The sequence below is a fragment of the Nothobranchius furzeri genome, chromosome 16 (genome assembly GCF_043380555.1).
Source record: "Nothobranchius furzeri strain GRZ-AD chromosome 16, NfurGRZ-RIMD1, whole genome shotgun sequence".
Taxonomy (NCBI): Eukaryota; Metazoa; Chordata; class Actinopteri; order Cyprinodontiformes; family Nothobranchiidae; genus Nothobranchius; species Nothobranchius furzeri.
In genome coordinates, this window is record NC_091756.1 from 54780380 (window position 1) to 54804744 (window position 24365).

A 24365-nucleotide genomic window follows, 5' to 3' on the forward strand; every position below is an offset into this window, starting at 1 on the left:
CAACGGGAAATGTGTTGACTTGGGGTCCCTCTGGGAACTGAAGCCCTGGGGGCAGTTTCCTATTTTGACCTAATTTTGACAAACTAGCTGTGCATCCGATTAAAATAAACATAATCTCTCAGCAGCTGGGGAATGTGAAGGATCCAGTGTACCCACACAATACATTAGATTTGGTTCAATGACTGTTTTGCTTTTCTTTTTGCCCATGTGCAGTAGAACATGCCAGTTCATCCATGACCAAACCAGGGCTGCAAGAATAGTACTATAGTATAGCACTATAGGCAGGCCACTTGTTACTCTCTTGCAATGTTACTTCATTTAGATGCAGTATTAAATAATTATGAGAATGATATCTTCATGAATCCAAAGTAGACAATGTATTACTGGGAGCTCATGTTTTTTAAATGTGATCCTCGACTGAGCAGAACGGGGTTATTCTGAATGTTTACACATTTGGATTGAGTAAATATTTTATGTTCCTGTAAATCACACCCACACTGTTGCAAAATGCAGGAAAAAAACGCTTAAAATTTTATTAAAATACAAAAAGACATATAAAGCACATCCTAGATAGTCTAAAGATGTGTCACTAAACACAAAAAAAGACTCAAAATAACTGGTGATAATTTTTAAAGAACTTTTCATCTGTATTAGCAATACATAAAAATTGGCAAACAATAAAAAGGCGACTGTATAAATTAAATACTAATATTAATTTATAACATTGCTCGTGTTTTTGAACACAGCCTTGTTCGTTTATTGTGCATCATTTAAATCTGGGGACGAGAAGGCGCAACAGATGGGTGGAGTTTGCGCTTGTCAGTCCGTGTTTTAAGGTGACACCGCTTCTACCAGAAAAAAACTTTGCACACGAGTTATAGACCGGAGAACGGTAAAGGAGTTGACCCATATGTAAGCGACACAGTCGGGTTTCTCGTGACGTATGTGTGGGAAAGTATCAAAGTACACACAGCCTCGCTGAGCTTCTATCTGAAAACAAGATACATTTACTCCGTAAATAGCTCATGACACTCTCATAGACACCTAACGTAAGTATCAAACACTGATCAGCGACACTTTATCTAGAAAACCTTTATTGACGCGACAGGGCTTTGAAGCAACGCTAGAGTGAAGGGCTCTGGCTAGCTGCTGGCTAACTAGCCGCTTTGCTGGATAACTAATGAGCAGTCGTGAGACACCTCTTGCAATATCCAAGGCTTACTTCTTTTTGTCGAAGTAGTGTACCGAAAAATAGACGTGTGCCACATTTGGGGCATTTTTTCTTTCTTTTTCTTTTAGCGTTATTGTTGCTGGAAAACGTCACAGAATGCAGCCCTGCCCTTGTGTTTGGTAGCTTGGTTTAGCTAGGTGGAAACGGAAAGAGTGCTGTCATTTAAACAGCTAAAAGGTTTTGTTGCTTGCGTCCAGTTTTCGATCCAGACTTCGCTACAACGATGGAGAAACCTCCCTTCAAACAGAGCCAGAACTGCGGGGACTGGGAGCATAAAGAGAGGCTGGGCACGGGAGGCTTCGCTCATGTTTACCTCTACCAACACCGAGTGAGTGTCGAGCTAAATCCTGCTGACATTTACCTTTTCACCATTCATCTGTATGTTTGTGCAGGCCGATGTATGAAGCTAAAGTAAAAATCCAAGTCTCCTCAACAGTCAGTTTAATAATATTATCATTTATGGTGGACAAGTGCCACAGCTGTGTACGCTTAGCTTACTCAGTCTAAACATGTAATCAGTGGTATTGGAAGAAAATTAGAAATATACACAGTCTCCAAAGTATTTTCATTTGATCTAATTCATTGTTCTGTTAACACTTGAAATTCTAAAGAAAGAATTTGTCTCGTCTTTCAGGAAACTCATGAAAAACTGGCAGTGAAAATGTGTCGTCTGGAGCTCACGACAAGAAATAAGGAGCGATGGAGCAGAGAAATACAGATCATGAAAAAGTTTGTTCTTATTTAATATATTTCACAATTCTATCGTGTTTTTTATTTAAGTTTGTAAATTCTAAACTTTGACGAAAAGTTGTTTTGTAGCAAAAGATTGGTGAAAGAGTGTGAGATTGTGACGGCAGCTGTCATTCGTTTATTTTTATTTTTTTGGAGCCATGATTTGATGAATGTATTTGGATGTAATGATCACTGGGTTCCCATTTAGTTGAATTTTTTTGGGGTTGTCATGGTGATGTGCAACATGTCAAGTGGATGCAGGCGGTCAATCAAAGTTGTAAGTCTGTCATGTTGGTTTGACAGATGGAGGGGGGCTGGGTACTTGTAGTTTTTGTTGATCGCTACAGTTTATTACACTTTATTTGGTCATGTTATGTTTACGGAGTTTGACCTAAACAAGTTTAAGATGAACCCCTAAATAGCTGTAATTAACTTCATTGATTCCACCTCTGTGCCGTCTGGAGCTCACAACAAGAAATAAGGAGCGATGGAGCAGAGAAATACAGATCATGAAAAAGTTTGTTCTTATTAAATATATATAAATAAACTTTTACTTACTTTTACTTACTTACCTCTGACAGCTGACCGTGCGTTAAACGCATCGTCTGCCTGTAAGGCGACTGTGGAAGGTGCTACAATAACTTTCTTTTCTTTCACTTAGGTTGAATCATATTAACGTTGTAACGGCTCGAGATGTCCCAGAGGAAATAAAACCTATTGCTTTAAACGATCTTCCACTGTTGGCCATGGAGTACTGCTCCAGAGGGGACCTGAGAAACGTGAGACTTACTGACCTTTCTTTCAGATGAATGTAATATTAGTGTTTATGCTGCTGGAGATTGCCTGAATATTATCATAAAGAGGCTCTTGCTAAAAGAAAATCTGAGACAAAAGTACAAGATTTCAATGATCACAGACATCTGAGAGTACCAAAGTAACAATTTTAATATATATGACTCAAGAAATACATAGTTAACAAATCTAAGCTGAGCAAAGTTAACAAGATTAATCTATGTGATGTTAGAATTACGTGCGTGTGTGTGTGTGTGTGTGTGTGTGTGTGTGTGTGTGTGTGTGTGTGTGTGTGTGTGTGTGTGTGTGTGTGTGTGTGTGTGTGTGTGTGTGTGTGTGTGTGTGTGTATATAGATAAATGTACTTTATTAATCCTAGGCTGGGAAATTGCAGTGTAGCAGCAGCATTACATGCGTTACGGCAGTTCAAATCAATAGCAATATAAAAAAGTTTTAGTTATTGCTATTGCACTTTTTGATGGTGTACGGTAGGAAAAACTTCCTGTATCTTTCCCTTCGACAGTGTTTCATTAACTGTCCATTATTTTCGTATTTTCTTGAACTTTTTGGTTTTGGGGTTTGCACTTGACCTTCCAAGTACATGAGGTCAGATTGCATCACCAGAAAAGTGAACAGCATCACAACACATCAGCTGCTGTCTGTAGCATTAATGTGAATCACTTGCCGAACGTCAGACTAAAGTAGCTTCACCCAAGTGATAGAAGTTAATCGTGTTTATGGAGCTGAGCTCATGCTTATCTGGGCCCTGAGTCTTTAAACTTTAGTTGTTGTTTTTAAATTTTAATCAAACCTAGTTCATGAGTTTAGTAAAATATCAATCAATCAGATTTCAATCAAATTAAACGATAGTAATGACAACCTAGAAAGGCCAGTGGCGTATAGTTTGTCTAGAAGTAAATAATGATCAACTGTATATATTTTTCTGATTACAGCTGCTGAGCAGACCTGAAAACTGCTGTGGTCTGAAAGAGAGTGAAGTGCTTTCTTTACTCAATGATGTTGGTATGTCCATGCCTTTTTTAATTTTCACAGCCAAATATCCAGTTTTATAGCATCATATTTGGATTTAATCAATCACACATTTCTAATCTAGGATCTGGCATCCAGTATCTGCATGAAAACAAGATCATACACAGAGACCTTAAACCTGAAAACATTGTGCTTCAGGAATGCAATGGAAAGGTAAACGATGACATTTCAGTGTTCTGTTTGCTCTCTTTCAACTCTCACTTTAACAAGGGTCACATGACTACTTATTGATCTGCAGCTGGTTCATAAAATCATAGACTTGGGCTACGCCAAAGACCTGGATCAGGGCAGTCTGTGTACTTCTTTTGTTGGAACACTTCAGTACCTGGTAAAGCCTTCTTCTCATGTTTACTCACCTCTGCTTGATGTAACCTGTGTGCTAATATAAGGTGCTTTAGTTCATATTTTCATCAAAAATTACATTTTGACTGTAGGTAGTAGCTGATGTTTATGTTAAGTGAGGCTCTTCCTGTCTCTGCAGGCCCCTGAGCTGTTTGAGAACAAGCCTTACAGTTGGACTGTGGACTACTGGAGCTTTGGCACGATGATTTTCGAGTGCAGTTGTGGCTTTCGTCCGTTCCTGCATAACATGCAACCTGTCCAGTGGTAAGACGAGCTCAAGAGTTTTTATAGCAGACAGAAATCAAGGAACGGTTCATTTCAAGCTCTGACCGTTATAGGTAGAGAAAAGTTACAGACATTGCAGCAGAAATGTTAAAAATGTACAAATTAAAAAATATATATATATATATAAAATTCTCAGCTGCTTTAGCATCAAATTTTAGTTCCATATATGTTCCACTGGGCGAGTTGGAGACATTTTGGTGTTTGCTGATGTGAAAGAAGAAAGAAAACGATCTTTTATATATTGCCTCTAAAAAATTATTGAAATATAAAAAAGAATTGGAAAAAAAAGTTTAAAAATACAGTTCAAATGAGATTTTTTTTTTTTGGGATAAATGTGGATTCACTCTATTGTTTAATTGGTTATAGATGTTGATCCATTGATTACTATCTGAGAGCTTCAGGTCAGATCTGTTCAGGCGTTCAAAAGATTCAACCAGGCAAAAGCATTATTGTCCTTCCTTTGCTGTTTGGTGATGGTCAATAAAGATGTCAAAGCTTGCATAGCTGCTAAGATTGATCATCGGGACAGCGGTGATGCAGGGGTTAGGAGCCCTGTAATTAGTGGGTTGCAGGTTTGAACTCATCCTCCATTAGTCTTGTCACTTGTGTCTTTGAGCAAGACACTTCCCCCTCCTTATCTGTTGTCAGAGGGACCAGTGGCACCTGTGTTTGGCAGCCTAGCTTCTGTCTGTGTGCCCCAGGGCAGCTGTGGCTACCATGCAGCTTGTCACTACGTGAGTGAGTGAGTGAGTGAGTGAGTGAGTGAGTGAGTGAGTGACTGTAGTATAGGGATGCACAATATATCAGCATCATTATCGGTATCGGCCAATTTTAGTCATTTTTTAACATATCGGTCCAATAAATCAAACTGGGCCGATATTAAAGCTACTTTCCGGAGTTTTCCCCTTTCAGAAATTGTGTATGATTTATGATTTGTCAGAAATCCATAAAAGCGATTGTCTCATCATGTACAATGATAAAATGTAAGCGATACGTCTTTATTTTGATTTTTTTGCTAAGCACGCCTCCTGCCCCGCAGAGCTCCATGCAATAGGAAACAGAGCGCCAACCGGAACTCACCAATAGCGTTAGACTACCGCTTAGATGCTTAAAATTTAAGGAATACCTTGACTGATGCAGAGTTGATGAACTTTTCACAGACAAGTAAGTCTCTAAAATATAAAAATATGAGAACACAAGATGACATTAGAATAATACTTATAAAACAACGTGTTTTAGCTCTGTCGGCTACAGAAGCTTTTTTATAAACAGGAACGTGAAGTCGCCATCTTACACGGGAACAGTTTTTGTGTGATGTGCTTGTCAGCCACTAGATGGTTCCATCGAATAAGAGAAATACTCCGGAAAGAAGCTTTAACAACCGATATTTTTTCCATCTTGTTTTCCTTTGTTTATCTGTTTCGGAGGGTGACGTGTTTTTATTTAGTTCTGTGACAGTGATTGTAATCCTCTCAGAAGCGTAAATGTGTGTGGTGTCAAGATATTAGGCAGTGGAAGTTTTTAAAGCTAAGCTAAAGACGTACTTGTTTACCTAATCTTTTACACCTTGACATGTAAACAGATTTCTATTGACTTTTAATGTGGGTTTTTTTATATTAATGTAAATGCAAAAAGCTGCTGATTTTAGAAGCATTAATGTCAGTATATCGGTATCGGCAAATATCGGTTATCGGCCATAACAGTAATATTGATATTGGTATCGGCCCAAAGATTTCATATCGGTGCATCACTACTGTATTAGGGCTGCAACAACGAATCGATAAATTCGATGAAAATCGATTACTAAAAGTGTTGGCAACGAATTGCGTCATCGATTCGTTGTGTTGCGCAACTCTTCCAAAAGCCCCCTCCCCTCCCGCCCGCCGTTGCGCGCAGACCGGTGGAGAGCCGGCAGGTGTTTGTAAGAGGAACATGGCAGAAGCAGCGAGACCCCCAAAAACTAAAAACTTCTAAAGTTTGGGAGCATTTTCAGTTAAATCAGGCGAAGACATGCAACGTTTGTAGGTCAGACTTAGCATGGCACGGGGATACTACGGTGATGATGCAGCGTCTTAAACGCAAGCATGTCAGAATCATCAGCGAGGAGGGAGAGAGCTCGGTGTCTGGGTAAGTTAAAAACTTTTCAAAAGTGATTCACCCAAGCCCCGGATTATTACACAGGCTAGACATGCCCTAAGCTCGTTAAAAAAAGTCTATAAAATTGTAAGCGCGACGCTATTAGATAGGCGGGGGGGGGGTACTCGCGCCGCTGCGAACCGATTCCGCCGTCACATTCCCGCAGAAACTGGTTGATCACACTGGGGCCAGACTACTAGCATGTGGCTTTACAACCACAATGTCCTCAGAAGCGAAAACGCTTTTAAAAGGGAGGGAGGAGTCCTACTGTTGCTGCAGGCGTGTTGTGTGAGAGTGCAGTTATATACTGGTTAATATATTTTTGGGTTCAGTTGCTTTCATGTGGCCTAATGTGAGTCTATTTGGGATCATTGGAATGATCAGCAGCATTTCTTGATGTGACTTTATGGCAGTTGCCCAGGGCATCATCACAAGGAGGATGGCATTCATTTACTTTTGTTTTATTTGGTATTTTTCAGTCATTTTTGGAAATACGGTAGTGATTAATTTTGATTAATTCACAGCCTATGTTTAATTACATTTAAAAATTAGTTGTTTGACATCCCCAGTTATAATAAATGTCTACGGATGAGATCAAACAAAACAGATGAGAATTGCCCTTAAAGAGCAAGTCACCCCCAAATACTTTTTTTTGCTGATAGACTAAACAAACGAGTGTCTAATCATGCTGCAGACACGTGTCGTCAATAATTTGGCACTTCAGTGCATCTTAGTTCAAATTTAAATATTCTGCCTAAAACTGGCAGTGTTGTGCCGTTGTCAGGTAAAAACTCTGCACTGTATTTTAATTTAAATCTGCCACCGCTATTGGCTAAGAAGTATGCTATGATGTAAACTGTTACATTATGATGTCACAATGCTGTCGTGAGCCTGAGTGTGTGTGTATTTGTTAGCGGCTCCGCCCTCTCGGTCTGCCAGGCAACAGCATGTGTTGCATTTTTCAAACATGAAGCGGGAGTGGAGTTGGACTCTGGTAGGGGTTGACTTGCTCTTTAAGCTGTTTAACTTGGACCAAGCATTTTAGGTCACAGATAGGTGTAGCTTAGGGTCTCTGTCTATACACCTTATAAGACAATTTAGGTGATGGCATGTTGTTTTTCTGCTATTGAACTGTTTTCTAATAATGTTGTGTTTAATAAAGTGAGGGAAGGAGAAAAATAACGTTTCCCTAGCAGTTTTTAAAAATGTCCCTATGTAATCCGATTAATCGATTAATCGTGTCGAGACCCCATCCGATTAATCGATTATCCAAATAATCGTTTGTTGCAGCCCTATACTGTATAAACCAATTTGGAGTCCTCTGTCTCTTAAAAGACACTTTACAAGTGCGGGTCATGTCTCTGTAACAATTTGTAAATTCTGTTAGCTTTTTTTTATACCATTTTTGCTGCATTAATGTTATTCATCATTGTGTAATGTACAGGTCCTTCTCAAAAAATTAGCATATTGTGATAAAGTTCATTATTCTCTGTAATGTACTGATGTTCATATAAATTAGATTCATTACACACAACTGAAGTAGTTCAAGCCTTTTATTGTTTCTAATATTGATGATTTTGTATATTCAATGGCTGCTGCAGCAGAATGCTGCTGCTTGCACTTTGAAAAAGACTAGAAAATATGAGCACATTTCCCCAATACCATCTTCACTCAACTGGTTGCCTTGTCATGTTCGTGCAGACCATAAAGTCTTGCTGCTCACCTACAAAATAGTTGACTCCTGCCGATGTCACTGACCTGCACCCGTATGTCCCAACATGTGCCCTTAGATCGCAGGGCACTGGCCTCCAAATGGTTCCAAAGGCTAAGCATAGGACTATTGGAGAGCGTGCATTATTATTATTATTATTATTTTGTAATGTGCTGCTATTGTAGAACAGTTTTCCTCAAGATATTAGGCAGGCGAGCGGACGTTTTTAAAGCCAAGCTAAAGACAGACTTGTTTATCTTATTTTTTACACCTTAAATTGTGGACAGATTTTGTTGACTTTTAATGTGGGTTGTTTTATCTTTTCTTATTTCTGTATTGCACATGATTTTAACTGCATCAGTGTGGATATTTTAATGATGTTTTTGTACTCTTGCTGTTCAGCGCTTTGACTAAAAGCACTCTTTTTAAAGTTGTTATTATTATTGATATTCTATAGAGATTTCTACTTTTTTCTGCACTTATTTGAACAATTTCTGTCTGCCGAGTCTAATAAAATCATAGTTACGTCAGAATAAACATGACTTTAGATTCAGTGTGACTTATTCATTAGCATTACTTCGTTTTTTTGTCTTAGAAAAATATGCTCCTCCAAAGCAACTGGCTCATAGGCTTATTTGCTCTTCTGAATAATTAATCCTTTCTTGACTGGCTGCACATCTGTGGTTAATGAACCTAAGATTTCAGATTTTATCCCCGTTATCTTTGTTCTTTTAAACAGGGCCAGCAAAGTGAAGTATAAAGGTCCAAAAGACATCATGGCTGTTGAGGAATCTAATGGTCAAGTCAGGTTCTCAACTAATCTTCCCGACCCAAACAACCTCAGCAGGTCAGCAGGCTGTTAGAACACACAAAACATCTGTTCTATTGCTGTTCTCCGTTCCGTCTGTAGGTGCTCCTGTATTAATGGGTGTTGACGGCTGGATTCCTGAGGGCAAACAGGTTTTCTCAGTTGCTAATTTGCTGTGTTTGTTCTGTAGGACTCTGGTGGAACCGTTGGAGACCCTCCTTCAGCTGATGCTGAAGTGGACTCCAGAACAGAGAGGAGGCTCGATAGACTGTCACACGAAGAAGCCACAGTGCTTTGAGTTACTTGACCATATACTCAGTATGAAGGTAAGTTGTATTACTGTCTCACAGACTTGGTTTTACCGCAGACATGCTGCTGGTCTCTGCTCAGGGTGGATCAGAGCCTTGTTAAAGTCATCTACTATCTGACTTTTTTGGGTCCAATAATGAGAATCGCCAGCTCTAAATCTGAGGCCCTGACGGTGAAAGAGTGGATTGTCATCTCTGGGTCACAGACGGGTGTCAAGTGGAGGGGTTTCACTGGGTCTTGTTCACAAGGGAGGGAGGGAGTGACTGAGACATGCAGTGCGTTTACATGCAGCCAGTAATCCTTTTAAAACCAGAATATTCACAATAACCCGGTTCCGCAGGTCCTTGTAAACACCGCCAAAAACCCGGATATGCTCATAACCGGGTTTTTAAAAACCCGGTTACTACACCTGGGGTAACCCTTTTCTAACCCGAATGTTTGGTCGTGTAAACGCATATCGGGATATCCCCATCAAAGCGTGTGTTCTGTGCATGCTCTGTTCGCAAGGAATCTTGGTCTTTAGAGTAGCGAGACGTCTTGTATGCGCCAGAACACCGGAAGTAAACAACAAGTTGGGCGCAACATGGCGAGTCGCGGCACAGCACCACACTTTGAGTGTCGAGGAAACTAAAGCGCAAAGAAACGCGGTCGCTATCTCTTCCGAACTGGGAAACATGTTGTTGTTTTCACGGATACCGGAACGAGAAGTACCGGAAATGACGCATATTGCATCTGGACGTAGTCCATACGTCCTGACGCTACCCCAACGTCCGCATTTACATCGGGTTATGCAAGTTAGAGGTAACTCTTTCTATTTATGCTTGTAAACGGGTTATTCTGATCAACTCAGAAACCCGAATCCCGACCTTAACCCGATCATAACCCGGATATTGGCTGCATGTAAACGTACTCATGGACAGGTTGATCAGGGCACCACCTGCAGTGATGTGGAAAACCAGAGCCCCTCTCCCCGGGTCCTGAATCCAGACAAGAAAACCGAAATGAAAAGAATTGAGTATTTATATTAGACATGAAAATCCCTCACCTTTTGGCGAAATTCGCCATTTTGAATCCATAATGGGTCACCTACGTGGTTCGTGCAGATCAGATGAGAAAATATTCGGGGTGGGGTGGGGGGGAGTACAGGCAGCGAGGTTGGCTTTTACAGTTTAACCAGTCTCAATGTTATCCACTGGGGGGAAATATTCAAGAGGGTGTTAATCCCCAACACCATCAACAGTAGGAAAAAAAAAAAAAATATATATATATATATATATATATATATATATATATATATATATATATATATATCTGTCAGAACCGGTGATGTGCGACCCGCACAGGCGCATCTCATACAAGCGGGGAAGAGCCGTCTGGAGGTCTACACAGCAGCCTTCCAGACGGCTCTTCCCCGCTTGACGGGTCGGATCGAACTTATGTCGATTAATAATTTGAGCATGAAGAGTTGGGCTAGGACAGCAAAGAGAGGGAGAGAGGCGACGAGGACGCATCTCAAATGAAACACAGTGGAAGCGTTATCATTCATCCGTGGTGGTAATGAAATGCTAAAATGTTGATTATGTCGTCTCTGGTGAGCTGGTTTTGGGCTGAGAGTTCGTTGGGTCCATCTTTGGGTCTTGTTGGGGCTCTGTTGCCGGCGGGGGTGGGGGGACATGGTGGAGATTATAATATTGTTTTGCTGTGTCAGCCTGTAAAAGTTCTGTCTGAACTTTATTCTGTTTCATGAACCAGGGCGACTAGAATTTATGTTAAATTCTACTTCAAGAAAACTGGGAGGAAACTTTAGTCTACCTTTTGAGTTAGCGGTTTTCTTCTTGTTAGCTAGTTTCTTCTCCTCAGAGACACAGTGGACATAAGGAGATAATAAAAGTCCAAATGTCCTCAGAGGACGGGTAGTGGAAGGGTTAGTTAGCTGGTTAGTGAAGGGGAGGTGTCTATCATTAAAACCTAATCCAGCCCACTGCCTCCTGATGCGGTTATTTTTATTATTAGCAGCAAATACAAAACAACACTTCCCCCTCCTTTTTCACCCTGCAGATCAATAAGTAAACATAGGATCCTTCAGCGTTTTCATGTCAGACTACTATACAACAAATCTGTCAGTGCGCCGCAGGGCAGCTGTGGCTACATAGTAGCTCATCCCCACCAGGGTGTGAATGGGTGAATGACTGATTGTGTTGTAAACTGCCTTGGGGGGGGGTTCAAGGACTCTAGAAGGCGCTATATCAAATTCAGGCCATTTACCATTTGAATAATGGTTCAGTAGACGATCTTTACTGTTTTTAGGTTGTCCACATCCTGAACATGACCACAGCTCAGGTCCATTCCTTCAAGCTGACTCCAGACGAGAATTTCCACAGTCTTCAGAAGAGAATCGAGGCTGAAACAAAGATAGAAGTAGTGAACCAGGAACTGCTGCAGGAGACGGGCGTGTCCCTGGACCCGAGGAAGCCTGCTGCACAGTGTGTCCTGGATGGAGTGGTAGGTTGTTACCGATTACACCTGCTCTTCTGTGGAACATGCAAGTTGTTTGGATTTTGTAAACTCGTTTCTGTGCTGCGTCCTCGTAGGGGTGAGCCCTCCTATGAAACAGAAAACCGTTCTTGTTTTGTTCTTTATCTGCTCCTGAAGGAAACTGAGACTTATTATATTACGTTGTTTTATCTGCTGAGTAGCAAACTGCTGTTCTTCTGACTTCAGAGTCTCGGTTTGTCCTGTTGGAGCTCTGAGGTGGTAACTTACCTGTGCAGCTTCCCAGACAGACCCATTCAGATGGAAGTGTAGGAGGAAATGGAGTGGAATTAGCTCACATCAGGTGGTGTTTAAATTAAGAAAGCTGCTTGGATAAGAAGTCAGAGGTCTTCAAACCAGGAATTAGTCTAAGGCCTAGTCCACACGTAGCCGTTTTTTAAACGAATATCCGCCCCTCCAAAAACTTGCATCCACACCACCTCGTTTTAAAAACAAAACTCTGTCCACATGTACCCGGATAAATACGTTGTTAAGGACATGCCAGACCTGTAGGCGGCAGTACTTCCCCCGTTCTTAACCTCGTCCTTCGTCTGTGGTCTTCCGCAAGGAGCAGTAATTCCGCTTGCAAAAACAAACAAGCAAAAAGCGCTTGGACAATTGATGGATCGGGTAGTGACAGAGCGCAGCTCTGAGGGCTTCCATGATGTCGGCTAGTGTAAACACAGGTCGCACACGTGATGTCAGCATTTTTTTGTCGCGGAAAGTGACGTTGCGGACCTTAAAACTCCGGTTTTGTCTGTCCACACGCAGACACCCAAAACGGAGAAAACGCAGATCTTCACTTTGGCCGGAGTTTTTAAAAAGATCCGTTTTCGTGTGAAAAAACTCCGTTTTCGTGTGGATGACAGGCCAAAATGTAGAAAAATATCTACGTTTTGGCAGATCCCCGGCTACGTGTGGACAGGGCCTTATTGTCTTTATCTGAAAATACTGGGGTCTTAATTTAGTGTTTTATAACATCTTTATTAAATGGAGGTATCTTTAAACTTCTGTGTGGTTTAAATGATTTCACTGTTACTGGATGTGCATCAGGGTAACTAACCTGGTAGGCTTGCTAGATCTCCAGGAGAGCTTGCTTTAGTCTTACTAAATGGAGTGTTTTGTTGTCTCGTGTGTAGAGAGGGTGGGACAGCTACATCGTGTACTTGTTTGACAAAAGCATCACCAACTACTGCGGCCCCCTAAACGCTCGACAGCTGCCTGAAAAGGTCAACCGTATTGGTGAGTTCAGTATGATTTTTCCTGCTGTTGACTTTTGTAATAAAAGGTCGTTTCAGAAGCGCTTTTGGAAAATTGGCAGCCATTAGGTAACTTCCATGTTTGAACTTTGCAGTACAAGATGCCAAATCAGCCATTCCTTTGATGGCGTTGAAGAAAGTGTGGGGTGAAGCCGTGAGCTACATCTGTGGTCTGAAAGACGACTACAGCAGACTCTTCCAGGGCCAGAGGGCTGCCATGTGAGTCACAACAGATGTATCTGTCATTTCTGATGAACTGAAGAGTCTTTTAGGGATCTGTTATTAAATACCTCAACAACCTCTTGAGTTTTAGTGAAAACTGCAAAGGGTAAACGTCTGATATACTTGTTTTTTCGTGCACCTAGACCAGACTGACCTCTTAACATTTAAGGTGTTTTGTCAGTAGTTACACACACTTTCTGAAGGTTTCTCCACTTGAATGCGTGTGCTCGCCCGTGTGAATATCAGCCCCTCTTATACAAGGATATAGTGGAAACACAGGAAGTGGTGCTCGGCAAGCTAGATGAACACTTCACCTTTGACCTCCTCTCTCCCTGTTCCTCCCCAGGCTGAGTCTCCTACGCTACAACACCAACCTGACCAGGTGTAAAAACAGCATGTTCGGCTTCTCGCAGCAGCTCCGAGCCAAGCTGGACTTCTTCAAGAGCAGCATCCAGTACGACCTGGAGAAGTACAGAGACCAGATGCACTATGGGATATGTGAGTGTTTTCTGCAGTGCATGTGTTTGATTCTGTAAGATGATAAATCCTCTGTGGCACTGATTGGGATTGGGGGGGTGTTTGTTTAAAGCCTCTGAAAAGATGTTGAAAGCCTGGCAGGAGAATGAAGAACGAGCAGCTGCTTTTGCACAGGTAACCGGAGTTAAACACGCCTCCGCCCGCTCGTACTGTGGCGGTTGGCACCAACAGCTTAACTGTGGCGTCTTTTATGTGTTTGTCCTGCAGGTGGCAGAAGTGAGCCACTTGGACGATGAGATCATGGCACTGCATTCTGAGATTGTTGAACTCCAGAGGAGCCCGTACGCCCGACGCCAAGGAGAAAAGATGGAGCAGCTGTAAGTGTTTCATTTACTACACTCGAAGGCATACTGGGACCGCAGTAGCTCAGGAGGTAGAGCGGGTTGTCCAGTAATCAGAAGGCTGCAGATTTGATTCCAGCTCCGACCAGAGAATGCTGCCGTTGTGTCCATGGGCAAGACACTTAACCCGCCTTTCCTGCTGGTGGGGGTCGGAGGGACAGGTGGCGCCAGCGCTCGGCAGCCTTGCCTCTGTCAGTGCGCCCCTGAGGAGCTGTAGCTACATCGTAGCTCATCCCCACCAGTGCGTGAATGTGTGTGTGAATGGGTGAATGACTGGTTGTGTTTCTGTGTGAAGCGCCATGAGGGGTTGTAGAACCCTAAGAAGGTGCTATACAAATACAGACCATTTACCATTTATATGTTTAGCTTGTGTCTACCAGCTTCTGTGTGAAGGTGTGCTAACACTGAAATATGTTAAATGCATTTTATTGCAGAGAAGTCAAAGCTATTGAGCTCTACAGGCAGATAAAGATAAAATGCAAAGGTGAGAAACACTTTCTGTTTTTGGTTAAAGGAGAAAACTTAGTATGTGAAACGATGATACTTTGGGTTGCCATAACAGAATTTTACTTTTCCTAACTGATATCAGGGTATCTGCAGGTCCTTAAAAAGTCTTAAAAAGTCTTAAATTTACTTTTCCAAATTTAAGGCCTTAAAAATCCTTAAAAATGACAAATAATCCTTGAATAGTTTCCAAAGGTCTTAAATTACCAAAGACCCAATAAACAAGATTCTCTTATTTCAATAAAATGTTCGTGAATTTCTAGTTAGTTCAGCATTTTTTGTGTACGATGTTGGCGTAAGCGGAACCGTACACATTCGGTTGGTTTGTGAAAGGGGGCTATTTTTAGATGAGCTTGCTAGTGAGAGTTTGCGCCATGGGGAAGTGCAACTTTAATGGTAACTGGATGGCTAATCCAACGTTCACAATGTGGTTAGCACCAGTTCCAGGCAATAGCTGGAAATTATAGCTTAAATTTAATTTAAAAAAGAAAGCTTAAATTTGGTCAAAGTGGCCTTAAAAAAGGTCTTAAAAAGTCTTAAATTTGACTCCCTTAAACCTGCAGATACCCTGGATATGAGTAAAATATTTGGTCTGATTCTTTTCTGTCAGCTCCCGACTCAGACAGGACCAGTGACAGCTCAGAGATGGTGAAGGCCATCATCCAGACCGTCCAGAACCAAGACAAGGTCCTCAAAGACCTGTACACCCACCTCAGGTAACACCTGCTCGGTCTGGGTGGATTTGGATCATTAGAACTCTTAACATTAATATGTGAACACATCTTGAGCTTTCCTGTGACATTAATGAGCTGCTCTCAGAGGAAAACACATCATATGTAGTTGTGCTGTCTCACTTTTGCAGTAAGATCCTGATCAGTAAACAGAAGATCATCGACTTGTTTCCTAAAATTGAGAAAACCTTAGAGAGCATCAAGGATGCTGACAACACGGTGATGCAGATGCAGATCAAGAGACAGAAGGAGTTTTGGCATTTACTCAAGATCGCGTGTGTAAGTAGAGCTGCTCATGTGTGGTTAGTTAGAATAAATGTTTTATTGTTGCAGATTAAATGGATGAAGAACCGTTTCTACAGCAGGAGGACTGAAGGTTGCTGACTTATGGAAACTGACTCAAGCTAATTAAAGATGACAGGACTGGTGGTGTTGGCTGATAGATGTTAGGATCAAGATGTGGATATTATCAGTGTTAAAGAAGAGAAGTGCTATCCATAATCAGAAACGTGTGCAGGGGCTCGCTTCATTCGTTTTCCCTTTTATGTCCAAACTTCCTGTTAAATAACACCTTAGACCAGCAGAGGGCGGTGTTTATCCACTTTTGACTGCCATAGACCAACAGGTGTTATTTTTAACCCGTCGTGGTGTGAAATTGATATAAAAGAAGTAATTTCCAGAAAGACTAAATTATTTAAGTACCTAAACACAACAAAGTGATGCTGCCGTCTGAATTCACTCAGACATTTTACTTACCCCTAGATAAATGGGTGAGGACAAGGGGGCATACCAGATGTGCGGGTTAGCTTTCTACTTGGAATAAAAGAAGCCCTTTGATCAGCTTTAAACCAACGGCTCACTGGGCTGTGATTGTTGGTAACTAATACACAGAACTGAGAAAATGGAGATCTTTAAAGTTGAAATCCCGTTCAGTTGGTAAACGTGTGATAAGTTTTAAATCTGAATAAATGCAAACTAATTTCAATGAGCCATTGTCCTACAGACACCCTCTCTAGGACACTTCAAAAAGTCCCTGTGAAGGCTGTGTGTCTTCAGTGAGCTACTGGTTTTTGCTGTTTTTGTTAAATGTTCTGCATAAATATGACCTTTGAACTTCTTCTTAGCTAAACTTGTTAATGAGCCAACTGTCTGATCTTTCAATTCAGTTCAAGTTTATTTATATAGCGCCAAATCACAACAAGAGTGGTCTCGAGGCACTTCACATGGTAAAGATTCCAATGCAGGTCAGTTCATTAAGCCAATCAGAAAAAAGGTTCCTAATAAGGAACCCAGCAAATTGCATCAAGTCACTGACTAGTGTCAGTGACACTTTACAGCAATCCTCATACTAAGCAAGCATGCAGTGACAGTGGAGAGGAAAACTCCCTTTTAACAGGAAGAAACCTCCAGAGGATCATGGCTCAGTATAAGCAGCCATCCACCACGACTCACTGGGGATCGAGAAGACAGAGCAGACACACACACACACACACACACACACACACACACACCACATATACCAAATAGTATTTCTATGGTTACATTGTGATTTCTTAGTAAATATTCTATTTGGTAAGAGATGAGCTTTATTGTATTTATCCTAGTGAATCTATAACTAAAAGGGTAAACTAGTAGTAGCACATCCAATGTCAAGGAAAGTAAAATGTTATCAGGAGAGGGAGAATGTTTTAAGTAGTTAGCAACAGTGTTCACCCCCTCCATGAGGCCACCACAGCTCAGCAGAACATCGTTGTAGCTTCTTCTGGGGAGAAACACACTTAGAGAAAAAATAAACAGCTGAAATTGCAGGAAATAATACAGTTAAAGAGCAAATTGTAGAAGAAAGTAGTAGAGTGTGAAAAGTGGTCAGTGTATCCTCCAGCAGTCTAAGCCTTTAGCAGCATAACTACAGAGATAACTCTGGATAATCTATCCTATTTAGATAGAGGCATGTTGGAGGCAGGGCAAGGGAGAGCCGTCTTTACCAACTGTACACTCCACCTCCCTCTACTCCCCCACTTATCCAGCTCTAGGCTAACAGATTTTAACCATAGGCCCTATCAAATAAAAATGTTTTAAGCCTAGTCTTAAAAGTAGACAAAGTGTCTGCCTCACGGACTAAAGCTAGGAGTTGGTTCCACAAGAGAGGAGCCTGATAACTAAAAGATCTGCCTCACATTCTATTTTTAGATATTCTGGGAACCACCAGTAAACCTGCAGTCTGAGAACGAAGTGCTCGGTTAGGAACATATGGAACAATCAGATCACTGATGTATGATGGAGCTTGATAATTAAGAGCTTTATATGTGAGAAGAAGGATCTTAAAATCTATTCTGAATTTAACAGGTAGCCAATGTAGGGAAGCTAAGACAGGAGAGATATGATCTCTCTCTTTAATTCTCATCAGAACTCTAGCTGCAGCATTTTGAACAAGTGGAAGACTTTTAACTACATTCTGTGGACTTCCTGAGGGTAATGAATTACAGTAATCCTGTCTTGATGTAATAAATGCATGAACTAGTTTTTCAGCATCACTCCTGCAAAGGATGCTTCTAATCTTAGCAATATTCCGAAGGTGGAAAAAGGAAATCCTACAAACCTGTTTAACGTGGGATTTGAATGACATGTCCTGGTCAAAGATAACACCAAGGTTCCTTTCTTTGTTCTCGGAGACTAATTTAATGCCATTCTTGTCAGGTGATTGACTAAGCAATTTCCTTTTCTGAATTTCAGGTCCAAAGATGAGAACTTCCATCTTGTCTTGATTTAAAAGCAAAATGTTTTGAGTCATCCAACTTTTTTATGTCTTCAAGACAAGCCTGTAATCTACCCAACCGATTAGGCTCATCAGGGTTAATGGATAGATATAACTGAGTATTGTCAGCATAACAGTGGAAGTTTATCCCATGCTGTCTAATGATTTTACTAATTGGGAGCATGTATATAGTAAAAAGAATTGGTACAAGCACTGAACCCTGTGGTACGCCGCAAATAATCCTGGAGTATGAAGACGATTTGTCATGTACATTTACAAAATGATATCTATCAGACAGGTAGGATTTAAACCAGTCTAGCGCTGTTCCTTTGATCCCTACAACATGTTCAAGCCTTTCTAAAAGAACATTGTGATCAACTGTGTTAAAAGCTCAGGCTTCTTTACCCAGGCTTCTTGCTCAGGCTTCAGTAGCCGCTCAGCCCTTTGAGTGAGCGTTTGCCCATCATTCTCTATTTTCTCAGCTGACCGTTAGCTGCTCTGTGTAGCACCAATGAGATATAAATCACGGGGTTTTATGTATGCTGCCCCCTCTATGGAATGCACTCCCAGGCAGGCCCCCTCCCTCTCTCATTTTAAATAAGTTTTAAAGACTTATTTTTATGGTCTTATTTTGTTGTGTTGTGTTGCTGTTCTTGCTGTTCGACCCACTGCTTTTATCCTTGTACTTGTACAGCACTTTGGTCAGCTGACATGCTGCGTTTTTAAATGTGCTGTATAAATATATGGTATGGTGTTCATGATGAAATCTCCTTCTAAACACAGTCAGAGATCGACTTTGGTGCATAATTGCTGCAGAAAACATGTTTGTTATTGTCTCGTTTCTTCTTCAGGCCCAGAACTCTTCACGTAACTCCATAGCAGCCAGTCCTGAGTCTGCCAACCTGCTGCAGGTTTCCCACTGGTCACATTCAGCTCAGCCAGTCAGCTCCCCACACCCCCTCACCTCCTTACCTGGGCCCAACGACAGGTAACACCTTCGTTCATTCATTCATTTACAGAGCAACTTCTGTTAGGTCCACATTTGTCACCGTTTCCATGGAAACTTTATGGGTCTTTAAAGTGCTATACATTTATACACAACACACTGTTATTTTTTAATTCACTGATGTTTTTTCTGCTAGTGCTTGTGAAACATAAAAAGTTTGTTTCATCAAATCAACTTTTAGCAAAAGCAACAGACTTTATGTAAAATATTGGGGGCAGCAGTAGCTCAGGTGGTAGAGCGGGTTGCCTCATGATCGGAGGGTCATGGGTTTGATTCCAGCTCCCGCCAGGGGTATCCTGCTGTTGTGTCCTTGGGCAAGACACTTCACCCAACTTGCCTGTGTTAGTGGTGGTCAGAGGGGCCGACGGCGCCAAATGGCAGCCTCGCCTCTCTCAGACCTCCCCAGGGCGGCTGTGGCTACAAGTAGCTTACCATCACTAGCAGTGTGTGAATGTGAGAGTGTGTGAAAGCGTCTTTGGGTGTCTAGAAAAGCGCTATATAAGTTCAATGCATTATTATTATTAAAATCTACCTCAGTTATTAAACCTGCTCACCCTCAACCGACTGTTAAATAAAAACAACACGTGTCAGCTGTGACTGAACTGACGCTAGTCTTGTATATTTAACAGTGACGCCGCTCCTCGGCTGCTGCAGGAGAACCAGCGGTACCTCAGTCAGCTGACCAGTCTCATGCAGGAAGCCAGCGACGAACAGGCGAAAAGCATTGTGGTGAGTTCAGCTTTATTCTATACATTTTTCACTTGTTTGGGGTCATTATAATCTTTTACAAACATTACCTTACCATTACTGTTATTAATACTGTTCCCATTTGAAAAAGCAAGAAAATTATTTGCTTTATTAACATTTTGTTAATAGTCCAAAATAGGGTTGTCACGGTAACCGGTATAGCGGTAAACCCCGGTAAAAAAGTTGACAATAAAAATAACTGTCCAGTTTTAAAAAAAACTAAATTATCTCGGTGGGTTTACCGTGGCCGCAGTTTCGGCGCGATGACCCTTACCAGCCACCGTCGCTTCAGCTGAAGTTCCCGCGGCGCGCACTTTTTAGTTTGCAACGGCACCAAAACTTTGAAGCTGAAATAATGGCCGAAGGAGGAGACGGCAGCGCCCAGGACATCCATCAGCCCTCAAAGAAGACTAAATCGGAAGTATGGGCATATTTTGGATTTCTGAAAAATGCTGAGGGACAGTTAATAGAAGACGGCTATCCCGTTTGCAGAACGTGCAGGAAACAAGTGTCTGCAAAAGGCAGCAACACTTCGAATCTAATGGCACATCTGTGTGACCATCACCCACGTCTCTACAGCCAGTGCAAGGTAAGTTAACATTAGCATTTTAGCTTAAATGCATGACGTGAGGACTTTTGGCTGAGGGAGAATGCAACGAGTCACTATATACTGCAGCCGCAGCGTCCTCTGCCAGCATTTAAACCGTGTCACGGACACCCTGTTGCTGGATGAAGCATCTTATTTGTTGATGATGAAGAGAAATATACAATTAGTTCCTTGTCATTGATTTGTTTACTTATTCAATGCCATTTATACTTGAACATTTGGATTTGATTACATAGTGTAGTAGTTATTTTAGTAATTTGTTTAAAGTGGCTATTTATTTTAAATACATATTTTTTTAAGGTTGACTTGTACAGTGCTCAAGTCAAGTGTGGACTGGAGTTTTAGATTTTCATTTTGATAATGAAGAAAACAAGTATATGAGAAAACAAGTGGTGTTTCTTTGATTTGTTTACATATTGTTTATGTTTTGAATGTTTGGATTTGTATCATTTAAACCTGCACTGACTACTGTAACATGTTCCAGAAAAATAAGCTATTTGTTCCTTTACTTGTGAAAAGTTGCACTTTTGCTAAGGCTTTGTGTTATTTTAGGTTTAATAAACACTGTTAAACTATTTCAGTTTGTGTAGAACAGGACTATCAATGCTTTCTGAACATATGCAACACCGTTTAAAAAATACCGCGATAATACCGAAAACCGTGATAATTTTGGTCACAATAACCGTGAGGTTAAATTTTCATACCGTGACAACCCTAGTCCAAAACTGATAAAGTCACTCTTTGAATGCTAAAGATAAAAAAACTCTGTTTATGTGAATTCTGCTTTAATTGTCATAACGAATTAACAAATAAACTAACAAACACAACCTCATTAATTTTTACAGTGAAAAGTTTAAATGTAACAGAACAGATGCTTAAAAGCTGCTCAGTTTAGAGCAGGGGTGCCAAACATGCGGCCCGCGAGATGGTTGTGTAAACTTTATTTTCATACTTTACGGTGTAGAGTGAAAATAAACGTATCTTTGTGAGCAAGTTTCCTCTGTAATGAGTATAAATAAAACAAAGCTGCGCTCAAGGCTCACACAAGAACTTGAATCACATCCTGAAGTTGGCCGCCACTCAGGGTGTGACTTCTGATGTTGATGTGCTGGTGAAAGCTAAAACATGTAAAGTAAAATGAGTCAAATATACTTCAAGTGCTGCATGAAACTGATCTAGCCATGTGATCTGTAAGCTCTTTAAATCACTAAGGAATGTTTTTTTTATTTTTTTCAAATTTTCAAGTACACTTCAGGTGTTGTACTTGTACTACACTGTCCTCAGGCTCCAGCCTTGTTTTATATTGATTGCATTAAAACAAAGAAAACAATCTGAAGTTTTTTTATTTATTTACCGGTCCGGCCCACTTGGGACTAGATTTCTCGCAATGTGGCCCCTGAGCTAAAATGAGTTTGACACCCCTGACCTTGAGGATTCTGTGAGCTCCTCACTTCAGAAAAAAAAACAAAAAACAAGATGTTTAAGGTTGTGTTTAAAAGTATTTAGTGAAACAAAAACCTGATTTGTTTTACTTAAACACTTTTCACAAGTGTTTATGTTCTTTATCTGTAGTAAAAATTAAATCAGGTCACAGATTTAAAAAAAAACAGCAGACAGTTAAAATAGCACAAAAAGCATAAAGCATTTCAGTTCTGGAATAAATGATGTAAAACAGACAAATTCATAAAATAAAAGTCTTGTGTTCATAAAAAATACAACCAAGTGAAGTTATTCTAGTTGGTAATTGCTGTTTTTCCTCCCAAAAGGACCAAGACTGGAGCTGGACGAAATACGAAACCTTAACAAAACTAAAAAAGCAGAATGCCTGAGCCCTCGCTCCATCCTCTTCCTCATCCTTTCCTCCGAGTAACACTAAGGACTGTAAGTCATCAGAACAGAACCATGGCTTTGGACAGCTTTGGACTCTGGATTTCCTGTAGAAATCCAATCTCCTGAGTGTCTTTCGGGGGTTAAAAAGGGACATGCTCTGTGGTGCCGGTCCACATGGTGGAAATTTTGATAAATTATTTAACTTTTTTATACCAGAAAAGAACAAATATATGATCTTCAAAATTCTGCACAGAATTCATCATCATCCTCCTCACTCAGACATTTGTGCCGACTGTCATCAAACAAACTGTAGCGCCAGATATGAGAGTGTGTGTGTGTGTGTGGGGGGGGGGGGGGGGTCAAATCAAACAAATGCACTTTGACACTCCCGCAAATAGTGTCTCTGTAAGTAGACAGACCAAGCTGCCAGAACCACTCATCGCCGTCATCTTGGGTTTGTGTATTTAATCGATGACTGGGGGATTAAATTATGTGTATGCTTTTAAAATAGTGTTATATATCTTGAGCAGAGGTCCTCTGTCATGCCTGTGCCTCAAACATGGCTGGCCATTTTGTTTATACGCTGTCTATACTGTACACAATTATCACGAAGTTGGTTTGAGTTTCCTTCAGTCGTGTGTCAGAGCTGCGTTCATGTCTTCAAGTCAAATCGCAAGTTAATAAGTTTGTTTATGTGTTTAGAAATGCATCAAAGATACAAATAATTAAATTCAGGTTCAAACCAAAACAGAATTTCAAAAACTACAACTTTTACGAAATGAATTAGTCATGTTTTATAAAAAATGTTTAGATTAAAGTTTTTTCTTCAGTCTTCTCCACTGGTTTGTTTTCACTCTGGATGGAAATTAAACTAATACCATGAATCTGTTTTTAAAGGTATTAATAACAAGTGCTATTTATTCCTGTGCATTTTTTATCGTCACTGACAGCAGATACACTGCAAAAAAGAAATGATTCTATAATCTTGTGCTCCCAAGTAATAAAAGCATCCCTCTAATGTCTTGAGTTTTTAAAATAACTGAAAGTGACGAATACTGAAATTTGTCCTTTGAGGAACGATAATTCCTTCTGTAGGTTGTATTAGAACCAGAAAGCTAAAACAACACAGGAAGTGGTCGCATTAGCGCCAGTGAAAACAGAACATTTGGTGGTTTTGTTTCACAACAGTAGTATTAGACCCATTTGTGAACTTAATGGTACACCTCTCATTCCAAGTGTGAATATGCATCCCATAATAGTTCTAATCTGGAAGTCAGTGGTTTCCACGGTGATGTGGCTGCACAGAAACGGATGGTTTTGCTGTTACTTTAGAAGACAGGGTTGCGCTCAGATGTATTTATGAAGTAAACGTGCATAATAATAATAATCTTGTATTTAAGTACGTTGATTTTTCTTGAGTTGAATTTTTTTTCTATCTGCTGGTCTGAATCTGTCACTGAATGTTGAGTTTTTAGAGATTTCACTGTATGAATGTTAACCTGATAATAAAATGAATGATTTTGGCATGATACTCGTCAACGCTTGTGCTTTTAGTTCACCTTCTCCTCCAAGTCAGGTTTGCAAAAACAACAGTTGTCACAACGAAACCTGTTTCTCTTCATGAGGATTTAAATTAGTGGTTTATTTGGATGAAAGTTAAGCTTTTGTACATTATCATTCGTTCAAAAAATAAACAACTTTACGGAACTCGCCAGGCTGATATATAAAGTGTTTTGGGTTAATTAAGAGAAAACAAAAAGGGCACCGAGGACTAGTCAGACGTCTCAACCAGAAAAAACAAGGACAGATTTTCTGAAACTTATGTTTAAGGAAGAAACACGTCTACAAATACCCGTTGCATAGAAGCCTTACTCTGGTTTTTCCCTCATTAGCTTTCAT

The 24365-nt window shown here is 40.6% G+C and overlaps 1 protein-coding gene across 2 annotated transcripts; it reads left to right on the forward strand.

The window, feature by feature from the left end:
* Positions 1-890: 890 nt before the first annotated feature.
* On the forward strand, positions 891-23995 carry chuk (component of inhibitor of nuclear factor kappa B kinase complex). 2 transcript variants are annotated; one of them, XM_015962215.3, is made up of 22 exons: positions 891-1049; positions 1429-1559; positions 1866-1960; positions 2625-2742; positions 3708-3777; positions 3869-3957; positions 4043-4132; positions 4286-4410; positions 9018-9125; positions 9277-9412; positions 11703-11897; positions 13067-13169; positions 13282-13405; positions 13755-13906; positions 13998-14059; positions 14153-14262; positions 14721-14770; positions 15401-15506; positions 15653-15800; positions 19128-19264; positions 19912-20011; positions 22403-23995. In XM_015962215.3, the coding sequence occupies exons 2-22, from the start codon at positions 1455-1457 to the stop codon at positions 22463-22465; spliced, it is 2286 nt and encodes a 761-aa protein (XP_015817701.1). In that variant the 5' UTR covers positions 891-1049; positions 1429-1454; the 3' UTR covers positions 22466-23995. The 2 variants fall into 2 exon arrangements, with proteins under 2 accessions (XP_015817701.1, XP_015817702.1); XM_015962216.3 differs by lacking the exons at positions 891-1049; positions 1429-1559; positions 1866-1960 and adding an exon at positions 1970-2480.
* Positions 23996-24365: the final 370 nt, after the last annotated feature.